This window comes from Typopeltis vanoorti, chromosome 6 (genome assembly GCF_054136105.1).
Source record: "Typopeltis vanoorti isolate ZY-2024b chromosome 6, IOZ_Tvanoo_1.0, whole genome shotgun sequence".
In the NCBI taxonomy this organism is placed as follows: Eukaryota; Metazoa; Arthropoda; class Arachnida; order Uropygi; family Thelyphonidae; genus Typopeltis; species Typopeltis vanoorti.
Genome location: NC_143554.1, coordinates 29829839 through 29841841, shown reverse-complemented (window position 1 = coordinate 29841841; position 12003 = coordinate 29829839). Strand labels below are relative to the sequence as shown.

Here is a 12003-nt window from a genome sequence, read left to right as displayed (position 1 = left end):
TTTAATACTGCATCTTTACATTTGTTTACATTTCTCTGAACTGTGAATGGTGCCATGTACGGTGTGTAAGTTTTGACAAATCTTAACTTTTTATAATAGATTAGTGTATATTTTATGAATTCATAATATACTTAACTCTTCCTTCCCCCCCAGGCTTCGTGGTTCACCTGTGAATTTTTCAGATTGTTGTAAATCTCCAAAAAAATGTTTCAATATATTTATTGAAAAAATCTGTGTATAAGTGGATCTGCACAGTTCAAACCCATGTTCTTCAAGGGTCAACTGTGTGTGTGTGTGTGTGTGTGTGTGTGTGTGTGTGTGTGTGTGTGATGAAGATGAACATTCTATTTTTCTACCCACTGCAGGGTGAAAGGCTCTCCGATTGAGGAAGGTTTTGGGTCCACAACTCCCATGGTGACCCAGTCCATACTGGGAGAGTGTATCTATACTTAGGTGAATGTAGGTGGAAGACGATCACAAATATTCCATGCCTATGCGGGATTCGAACCAACGGCTTCTTGGCTGGAGAGCGAATACGCTAACCCCTCGGCCAACCAGGCTAGCATATATATATATAAACCCTAAAATCCTGTTACCAGAATGCACTTAGAGACATTTTGTTAATTGTGAGAAGAGAGATTCACCTATAAAGACATCATAATAATCGCTATGGGAGCCATACTGAGAGGAAGGAAAGAACCCTCATATTAGAAGCACATATCACTAATTAGAAATTCCAAATTCTTAGAATTTGGTCCACCTTCATCCACTTAACTATCATCTCTTATCATTCGTCTAGTTCAGCCCCCATATCCTAACTCACTTTCTTTTAAAATTCTGTATTTTCAATGTCTGTTTAGTAATATGTGTGGTATCATAATCTCTTTTAATTATCATGATTCCTTTCTCCCAGTGCATATAGCTCATACATTGAATATAGGATTCTAGTTCTATAAAATTAAGGACTAGCTGGACTCAGGTTTTCTACAGTACTTAGTAGATTTGGCATATTAATTTGGGTAGAACAATCATTTCTTCCTTTCTTCTAGTGTAGGTGAATCCTACAATAATTATAGAATTTCATCATCATCATCAAATTCCTGACATGTACCCTCAAGAGGGGGTACATCATTACTAACTTCCTATCTACAATTTTCCTCCAAATCAGTCTGTTACTTGTCAAGACTCCAACATTATCAGATCTTATATTTCTCTCGTCTAAGGCACTTTGTACCATATCAATCCACCTATATCTTGGTCTTCCTCTAGGTCGTTTTCCTGCCAACCTGGCAGAGAACACTTGTTTTGCTAATCTTTCCTCACCCATTCTGTTTAAGTGACCATACCACCTGAGATTATCGATACAAAATTAATATAATGGAAAAAACTCTCATACAAAGATTATTTAATAGTATAATCTTCGCCTGTGTGTCACAGGCATCTTCAGTACATTAAGCTCAAATTAAACAATAACTGACAATTCCAAAAAGTGCCACCTGAGTAGCTGGTGTAAGATAACTATAAAGGTCAATAAGTTTTCTAAAAAAAAAAAAAATAATAATAATAATACAATAAAAAGTTAGGAAAGATTAGCTGATTTCTAAAGTACTATCTCCCAAAAAGGGGATAGACGTAACCCATCGGATCTGTTTAAGTTAGGAGAATGAAATAGAATTTCACATGTTTCTTTATAAAGATGTTCCATGCGAAAATTATACTATTAAATAACTTTGTACATGAGTTTTTTTCCTTTATTAATTTTGTATTGATATGTCTACTCACGGTATACCTCTTTTAAAACTCACCTGAGATTAGTTCTGCTAATGCATTCCTGAATGCTGACAATGTCAAGTTCTTTCCTAATATCCTTGTTTTTAATATAATATTGCCATTGATGCCATCTGTTCACGCCTATAATCTTTCTCAGGACTCTCATATCTGCGGTCTCTAGTCTTTGGTCAAGTGTTTTACTTCTGACCCAGCTCTCAGATCCATAAATTAAAACTGGTTTGAACACTGCCTTATATACAGCTAATTTAGTGTTCCGACTAATTTCTCTCTTATTCCATATGAATTTACTATCATCAGTAAAAATCGTGCCTAAGTAACTGAAATGTTTTACTTCTTCCACAGGTTCCCCGTTCACAACACAGTTGACATTTTCAACAATTCTACCTATTTTCATTGTCTTTGTCTTTTTAATGCTGACCTTCACACCATATCTATTACAGCAGTTATTCAATTTAGTCAGGGAATATTGCAAACTTGTAGCGGATTTATTTAGAAGTATAACATCGTCAGCATAAAGCAAAAAGCTGACATTAACATATCCAATTCTGATATCATGTTTAATACCACTTTCCTTCATAATGTGATCCATGTAGATAATGAATAACAGAGGGGATAATGTACATCCTTGTCTCACACCAGATTTAACATTAAACCAACTTCTTGTACTTCCTTCAATTCTAATTGCTGATTTACAACTCAAATAAAGACTAAGTATTTCTTGATATAATGCCCCATTGATACCATATAATGGTAGCATTTTGAATAGCTTCTCTCTTGGCACCTTGTCATCTTCCTTTTCCAGATCTACAAAACTTAAACACTGATGTTCATTATATTCCCATGCTTTCTCAACAGTTTGTCGTAAAATGAAGATTTGATCCTGACAGCCTCTATTTGGCCAGAATCCAGCTTGTTCTTCACCAAGCTTTTCTTCCACAATTCTTCTCAACCGTTTCTCAAGTATACTTGCATAGATCTTGCCAGGAACACTCAGTAGGAAAATACTTCTGTAATTTTCACATTCAGTTTTATTTCCCTTTTTTACATATGGGTAGTATTAGGGCTCTACTCCAATCATCTGGAATTCGTCCCTCTGTCCAAGGCTTTCTGAACTATGCAGTGCAGCCACTGTAAGACTTTTATACCACCATACTCGAGCATTTCAGGTTGAATATCATCTACTCCTGCTGCCTTTCCACATTTCCAGCCTTTGATGGCTTCTACTTCAAGTATGGATATGTATTCTTGACTATATGCCTGTTGAGTGGTTTTTACCACTGTGCTATCACTGCTTGTTTCATTTAACAATTTTTCAAAGTAATTACTCAATACTTCAAGCATATCTTTTTCTCCTGCTTTCATGTCACATTTATCATCTCTAACTTCTTTTACAGCACTCTTTCCTCAATTTCTAAGCTTCTTCAGCAACTTCCAGAATATTTTCCCACCTTCTTGATATTTATTTTCTATGTTCTTGCCAAAGTTCTCCCATGACTTTTGTTTAGCTAGTTTTAAAAAGTGTTTAGCTTTCTTACATTTGTCTCTGTATTCTCTAAGAGCAAAAGCTGACTTATTTGCTAGGAACTTTTGATATGCTTTCTTCTTTTCCTTCAATGCATCTTTAACTTTCTGTGTCCACCATGGAGTTCTGATTTTTCTATCCTTGCAGACAGCCTCACCACATGTCTCTCTGGCTGAATCAATCAAGGTTTTCTTCAAGGCTTGCCACTGAATCTCCAAGGTTTGGTTCCTGTTCTCAAACTCTTTCATTTTTTCTTCAATAATCTTTGTGTATTTTAGTCTACAGTTCACATCTGAGAGCAGCTCAACTTTTTATTCGCTTTAAAACTATGTTACATGTTATTCTTTTCAATATGAAATTCAATTTTATCCTCCTCAAGACTAAATAGTGATCACTTCCAATTTCAAATCCTCTGAACACTGGTGTCCTGCACCAGGGAGAAAACATCACTATCAACAATGACATAGTCGATGAGACTATTCTTATTCCTTGCTTCTTCTCTCCATCTGAATTTGTGCACATTTTTATGTTGGAACATGGTGTTAGTAATAACTAGTCCATGTCCTAAGCAGAAATCCAACAGGTATTTGCCCTTATTATTAGCTTTGCTCTTTTCTCCAAATTTTCCCAAAATATTTTTATGTGTCTGACAATCATTTCCTACTCTGCTATTTAGATCCCCAACACGGACCAACTTTTCCTTTTTCATTGTGTCAGTTGCTTTTTCTAAAGCATCAAAAATTCCTGCACTTCTATCTTAGTAGAGCCTTCTGTGAGACCATAGGCACAAATAAGTCTCATTGTCCAATTCTCTATTCTGATATTTGCCCACATCACTCTACTTGAGACTGCCTGCCATTCAAGAAGATTAGCCTCGTATTTTGTGTTGAATACTATGGCTACTCCTTCTTTTCCTTGATTGTCATTTCCTGAATATGAATATAACATTTTGTATTTATTGCTCAGAAAGATCTCACCAGTTTTTGTCTTTTTTTGTTTCAGTCACCCCTATTATGTCGATTTGGTACTTATCTAATTCTTCAGCTAGCTCCATTTCTTTGCAATTCAGGCTTCTTATGTTGATAGTACCGATCTTTAACTCTGTTGATGTTGAGTTGGGGTGTGCTTTCAGATTTGTTCCAGTAGCTGACTTTTCGCTGTTTGCCCTGGTTCCCTTGGCGAAAACAACGGGGGCCTTGTTTATCCAGGTGATGCCCCAGCCGGCATGAAATTTTGTGGAATTATAGAAATTATAGAAGTTTGAGTCTATAAATATAAGGACTATCTTCATCCTCATATTGTTTAAGGAAATTAACAAATAATAAAATTTGTTAATAAATAAAATTATTTACTTATTATCCTATATTTTGTGAAGTCAAATCGGCATCATGGATTAATACACTTGTATTAATCCATGATGCCGATTTGACTTTGCGAAATATACGATAATAAGTAAATAATTTTATTTATTAACAAATACTTTGTTAATTTCCTTAAATAGTATATGATGCTGCAGAATCAAAAGTTTAAGCCTAAACACTAGGATAAGACCTTAACTCGACTACTGTTCCCAGATTTGGTCACCTCAGTTCCTTCTTGATGGGGGGGAGGTGGAGAGGATCCAGAGACAAGTGACCAAGATGATAGCAGGTCTATGGAATGAACCATATGAGAGCAGGTTGAGGATTTGTGGGTTGCAGAAACTGGTTGATAGGCAGAAAAGGGGGAGATATGATTGAGATATTCAAATTGCTAAAGGGATTCTATTGGATTAATTCAGAGGATATTTTTGAGATCAGGACTGGTGGTGGGAGAACTAGGGGACACCTATGGAAGCTGGGCAAGAGTGTGGTTAGCAGGGGTGTTAGAGCTGGGTTCTTTACTTTTAGAGTGGTAAATGAGTGGAATAAGCTGCCAGAGTCTGTTGTGGGTGCTATGACGGTGAGTGAGTTCAAAGCAAGGCATGATAGATACTGTGAGAATGTCATATGGTTGTGTGGACATGTTTAGGGCCTCCCTCGATGAGTCTAAGGTTTTATTGTTTTTATTAAGTATTATTATTATTAACTATTAAATATTATTATTATTTCGGGTGACTCCCTGGAATCGCTCAAAATAATAATAATAATAAGGACCATCTGGACTCTAGTAAGTACATTCTTGTAACAGGAACTTACAGGTTTTTGCAGGTTATCCAGTAACTCAGGTTCATCATCTTGCCAAACAGGCACCTGCCAGAAAAACGCACACACAGTTGATAGTCATAATGCACTATATAGATAGGAGTAACTGTCCTATCAGAGTATTAATTAGGTTTCAGAAGTGAAAAATTACTTGGCTGTGACAGGCCATTGAACTTCACATGCATGGGAAAAATGGGAATGGAGTAATGTTTTTTGCCCCATTAAATTTCAAAACATGAGAAGCTCTTCAACCATGCCAGATAGTGATGATTTCTTAATAGGGAAATCAACCTGTCATTTGATGGATGAGAAAGGAGGTGGAATATTAAATACACAGGTTATATACTAGAGTTGAATAAATCAAACTCTGCTGTGGAGATTGTGCTTCTCATCAAGCCACTTGAGGTTTTCAACAACAAAGTGGTGAAAATCATCTACAACTTCACTTTCATCCTTCACATCTATGCCACAATGATATTCAAATTTGCAGATATTGGTAAATAGAAAACAGAGACATTATCCATTTTTCTATCAGGATGGCATTCGTTATGGCCTGGTGTTGTTTGTAATGCTTTCACATTGTTCTTCATGTAACCCCATAATGGAAATAGTCTGATTTCACCGATCCAATCTTACTACGTAGGGGAAATAACAACAAATGTTCTTGTACAGAATAAGCAGTATGATGTGCTGTACTGTCCTGAAAGATTGTTGGAGTTCTTAAATAGTTATGGCTATCATGTCAAGATGCCTTCAGCCAGTAATAGAGTGGGTGTTTGAAGTGCCATAATATGCATCTCTTCATTTAAAAGAACAAACCTAATGAAAGACTTCTGTACTGTCTGGTTCTTCGCCCTCCCCTTTTCATTTGAAAGAGAGCCTCATTTCTCCCCCGATACACACACTTATCCCAAAATGGATCATTCATGGTTAGTAAAAAATTAGCAGGTGAGAAAGGGCTGTACAAAATTTTTGTATCACCCTTTCCATTCATTAATACTAGTTGTCTGTAAACTGCCTTGGTTTACAGACAACGTGCTTTGAAAACTCCAGTATCGTTGTTACTGTCCTTTCATTGGAAAATGAAGTCAGGGGAAGAGAAAGAAGTCACAGGGTGCTAAATCAGCTGAATACAGTGAGTGATATAACATGCCAACTTGGTTTTTGCTCAAAAACTGTTACAATGTTCCAACGATGAGATGGTGCATTATTGTGCAAGTGACCAGCTGCCTGCATCACAATATTCATGCCATACATGCCAAATTCTCGCTATCAATCGCCTCAAAACTTCGAGACAAAACTCACCATTGACTGTTTGGCCAGGCGGAACTAATTCTTTGTGGATAATGTTCTTGGAATCATAGAAACAAATCAGCATTGTCTTTACTTTTGACTTCTCCAAGTGACTTTTTTTCAGATACCTCCTCTTCTGGTGGTGTCCACTCAGCGCTGCACTCTGATGCTTTGTTTTGGGCTCATACTCAAAACTACGTTTTGTCACCAGTGATGATCGTTTCAAGGAAGTTTGAGTCCTTACGAACGGTTTTAATAGAATGTTGTGCACAGTTGATTTTGGAATCCCCAATTTATCTTCAATCAACCTTACGGACAATTTCGGGTTTTCTTTGATTAAATCACTCACTTTTTTGATGTTAACTTTGCTCAGTCCAGTTTCTGGATGGCCCAGCTTTTCGTTGTCCTCAAGCATCTCACGACCACTTTGAAATTGCTTAAACCACTCATAAACTTGAGTATGGGATAAGTGTTCATCACCATATGCTTTTTGAAGCATTTGATGCGTTTCGGTAAAACTTTTACCAAAAGTTTAACACAAAAGTCAATCACAGCTCTCTGTTTGAAACTCATTTTCCGACCGTTTGTCAAAACACACTGTCACTTTTGGCACTATAACTCTGCTTCTAATGAAACAAATCTCATAAACAGTTGACACAACAATAATGAAGGTTGCCGTTTTCGACAACAAAAAAAAGATACAACAGGTGGTGCCACCAGTTTCTTCTTTTTTCAAAAAGTTTGGTATATTTTTGGACAGAGGTGTGTGTGTGTGTATATATATATATATATATATATATATATATATATCCAAGTAGTATGTAGTATACTATGATGGAGTATCCTAAGCACTGCTGTAGCATAGTTGGAAGAATGACGGGACATTGCACCCTTAATTGGAAAACACTTGAATCCAGTAATCATGATACGAGGAATCTTTATACGCACTTCACGTGAAGGTGAGTTGCATGCATATGAAAATTTGTTCTCATTTTGACTCGATTTGGCTACATCAGAAGTCAAGATGAAAGAAATTTGTATGCATGCAGATGTAAGTAAAACTGAAAACATTGTTTATATATGGGTACTGTTGTGACACAGATGCAATTGTCATCATTATTGTCATAAATCATTTTTTAATTACTTTCTCCTTTCAGAAAGCAGGAACTCATGTCATGCAAAAAAATTACCCACCATCCAAAGAAATTCATAATCATCCACTGTCACAGTGTGGAGTTGAATCCTCAGTCTAGAGCAGTGATTCTCAACCACTGTGCCGTGCACTTTGGTGTGCCACGAAATTTTTTAAGTGTGCCGCCACTGCGAATACCCATACATAAGTGCCGTCAGACAAGTGGTTCAATCAGTTCTGGCTACTGGCTAACAAAGCTACATATTAGTTTAGTCTACTAGTCACCCGTTTGATGTGTGCATATGGTTAGTTACAACTTACATATACATTTCCGTACGTGCAATACCACAATATTGTGTAGTCAAACTTAATTAAAATGGATTCAAAGGCAATATACAATATGTCGTTTTTAATAATTTTTTGACAAATTTATTTTTATTTTCAATGGATAAAAAAAAAAAAAGAAAGCTTAACGACGATAATGATGATGCTAGCGATCATGCTAACGAGCCCAGTACAAGTAAAGATGTTTCCTCTGCCAAAAAATGTAATGATCATCGTAAGTATAATGATGACTTCTTAAAATTTGGATTTACATCTACAATGGAAAATGATAAAACTGTTCCCGAGTGTGTGGTATGTGGTTGTAAATTATCAAACAGTGCTATGGTTCCGAGCAAGCTCCAACGTCACCTGCTCACTAATCATCCTTCGCTAGCATCAAAAGACAAAGCCTACTTTCAAAATTCATTATCTGCAAGATCCAAACAATTAAAGATTTTTAAAAAGGAAATTAGTGTGTCTGAAAAAGCTCAGATAGCTTCTTATGAAGTGGCTGAATTAATCGCTCTCAAATTAAAATCTCATAATTTGGCTGAAGAAATTATATTACCTGCTTGTCGTAAAATTGTAAAAAGAATGATCAGTGAATCAGCAGAAATTGATGTTTGTAAAATACCACTTTCAAATGACACAATTCATCGCAGAATTATAGACTTGTCCCGAAATATTGAAGAAAATACTGCTAAAACTCTTGCAAATTCAAATTTTGCTTTACAAATCGATGAAACAACTGATATTACAGGAAAAGCACACTTAATTCGTTCGATTCATTCACGAAAATGATATAATTAATAAATTTTTATGTTGTTGTGAATTATCTGATTTCACAACAGGAAAACATTTTCGATGAAATTAATTCTTATTTATAAGAAATTAAAATATCGTGGAATCTGTACAGATGGTGCTCCAGCTATGACAGGATCTATAAAAGGATTCGTAGCACATGTAAGAGAACATAATGCAGATATATTAATTACCCATTCTTTTTTGCATCGGGGAAACACCCATTTAAAAACAATTGCCATCAGAATTGAAAGTAGTGCTGGAACAATGTGTTAAAATTATTAATTATATAAAATCAAATTATTAATTATATAAAATCAAGATTATTAAAAAGTCGCCTGTTTAGTCAATTATGCCAGGCTATGGAGTCTAAATACGAATCATTGTTACTACACACGGAAGTCAGGTGGTTATCCAGAGGGAAAGTTTTGTCTCCCATGCTTGAATTAAAAAACGAGATAAAGATATTTTTTGAACAAGATAATGATTTTGTTGGTTAGTTGGATGACAAAATATGGTGTGCTAAGCTGGCTTACTTATCTGATATTTTTTGTTATTTTTAATAACATAAATACGAGTTTGCAAGGACCAAAAGAATATATTTTAAACTCGGCCGATAAATTGTTGGGATTTCAAAAAAAAAATTACTTTATGGAAAAATAAAGCACAAGAAGGTAGTTTAGAAAAGTTTGAGTCAGTTCCAAAAGATTGTTATAAAATAATTCATAAAATAGTTATTGATCATTTGACAATACTAGAGCAAAAAATTGTTCATTACTTTCCAAATTTAGAAATAAAAAATTTGATTGGATTCAGAATCCATTTGTGATAAACGACACATCGGTGTATGAACTAACTTTGAAAGAAGAAGAACTGATTTCTGTGTGTAATAACCGAGATTTAATTTCAAAATATTCAGAAGAATCAATTAATCCGTTCTGGATTAATCTTAGATACGATTATCCAACAATATCACAAAAAGCTTTAAGTGTGTTATTACAATTTTCCACATCTTATTTGTGCGAATTCGGATTTTCGGCTTTGACCGATATAAAAACGAAAAAAAGATCCAGACTTTTAAATCTGGATCATGAAATGAGAGTAGCATTATCATTTATATGCTCAAATATAAATGAAGTTATCAAAAAAAAACATGCTCAAATTTCGCATTAAATGTAATTTATCATTAAATAAACATTTTGTTTACTTTGTAATGCAATTTCATTTTATATTTTATTGCAAATTATTATTGTATGCTATTTTTACAAAATATATTATAGGTACATGAATTAATTAAGTAAAATTCTTTTAAATTTATCTTATTGTTAGTGTGCCGCCAAATTTTAAAATTATTAAAAGTTACCGTGACGAAAAAAAGGTTAAGAATCACTGGTCTAGAGAGAGTAGAGTTTGACTACATACCTGGTATGGAATTTGATTCTCATCTCTCCTGAGACTCTTTGCAATGTTCTTTGTTATGCTTCAGCTATTAGTGGTCACTTCTCATATTTGGTTATACCTTGCACAATAAATAAATAGTCAGTGGCACTTCAACCAATATTAATTTTAATTTTTTTTATTATTATATTATATTTATGCACATATTGCAATAAATCTATATGTATTTGTTTATTTTGATTTTATATTATTCTCTGTTTTTCTTTTCCAGTTGAAGAAAAGAAAGAGAAAACACTGCACTGTATTTTATCAGCCAAAAATAAAATCCGGCTTGAGATAACAGATCTTAAGGAGCGATTGAAGACTGCTAGAGAAACAATTGCAAAATTTCGTGAAGAAATAGTGAAACTTGAAGATGAACAAGATAAGAGTGTTACTTTGACTTAATAAATAAACTGTAAATACCAGAAATGCTACTGAGTACATTCATATATGGTTGTCACATTAGTCTAATGTGATTTGGATGACTTTCTTAATAATGTATGAAGTTGATATATCAGCAATCGGTAAACTGATATATCATTGGAATAATTAGTTGGTCTGACTTTGATAATATGTAAGCTCAGCTGAGTGTTGCAAAATATAATGGATTTTAGATAACAATGCATTTGTATATTTTGATATGATGGTGACAAGTCTTTTCTTAAATAAATAAAAAAAAAAAGTTGGAATTCTGGGCATTTCAGTCTTAAATGCAATATGTGAACATTTAGATATAAAATATATTAAACAGTTATAAAAATTAGAATTTTTTGACATGCTTCAATATAACAAAATGACTAGCAGTGATATTGTTAGAGCTGCAAGAAGGGATGCATTCCATTTTAATGATCTTGTGCCCCTTACAATGATTGTTTAGCAACCTTGTCGTCTGATTCTCTAAAAATGATTTGCTAATTAGTTTAGGGCAGTTCCATGGAGAGGGGAATTGGAAGGGTGAGATATCATTCGTGCTTGGAAATTGTGAAGAAATATTTATTAGCAGGAAGAGCAAGATGTATATCATGAGGTAAATATGATTTCTCATTGCTTCCACCTTGGTATCACCACCTCTGGGTCTTGCTCCCATTGACGAGTTATGGGAGATATTGAGAAAAGGAGTGATGAGAGCTTGGTCCACCTTTACCAAGAGTTGCCTCAGTCCTGAGGATACTTCAGGTGCAAACTTCGTCTTACGCTCGGATAAAGGATTACACTAAATTTATTATAGTCTAACCAAGTGGAAAAAATTTCAACATTTTTCTCTAAATCCAGAGTAATTTAATAATAAGGTGAGACACCTTTTGGCAACTCATATAGGTAAATATGACTTCTCCATTGCTTCCACCTTGATATCACCACCTCTGGGTGTGGCTCCCACTGACGAGACCTCAGTAAAGGTCGAAACCGGTCTTGGTAGTGGCCCTTCCCTTAATGCATAGTATTATACATGTCTGCAAGAAGATGTGCTTTGCATTATGGGAGATACTAAGACAAGGAGTGCTGAGAGCTTGATCCAC

The 12003-nt window shown here is 34.8% G+C and overlaps 1 protein-coding gene and 1 long non-coding RNA gene across 5 annotated transcripts in view; one reads left to right on the top strand and one right to left on the bottom strand.

Annotated features, from left to right (window-relative positions):
- LOC150105356 (YEATS domain-containing protein 4-like) overlaps positions 1 to 11175 on the top strand; it is a 163516-nt gene extending 152341 nt beyond the window's left edge. For both annotated transcript variants that reach the window (XM_090394736.1, XM_090394735.1), the window contains exon 8: positions 10716 to 11175. In XM_090394736.1, coding sequence (XP_090250862.1) covers positions 10716 to 10891 — 176 coding nt within the window. In that variant the 3' untranslated portion in view covers positions 10892 to 11175. The remainder of the gene's footprint in view (positions 1 to 10715) is intronic.
- Positions 1 to 12003, bottom strand: part of LOC150105355 (uncharacterized) — a 93205-nt gene that overhangs the window by 38160 nt on the left and 43042 nt on the right. For all 3 annotated transcript variants that reach the window (XR_016548479.1, XR_016548480.1, XR_016548481.1), the window contains exon 3: positions 10469 to 10565. This is a non-coding gene — a long non-coding RNA (uncharacterized LOC150105355). The remainder of the gene's footprint in view (positions 1 to 10468; positions 10566 to 12003) is intronic.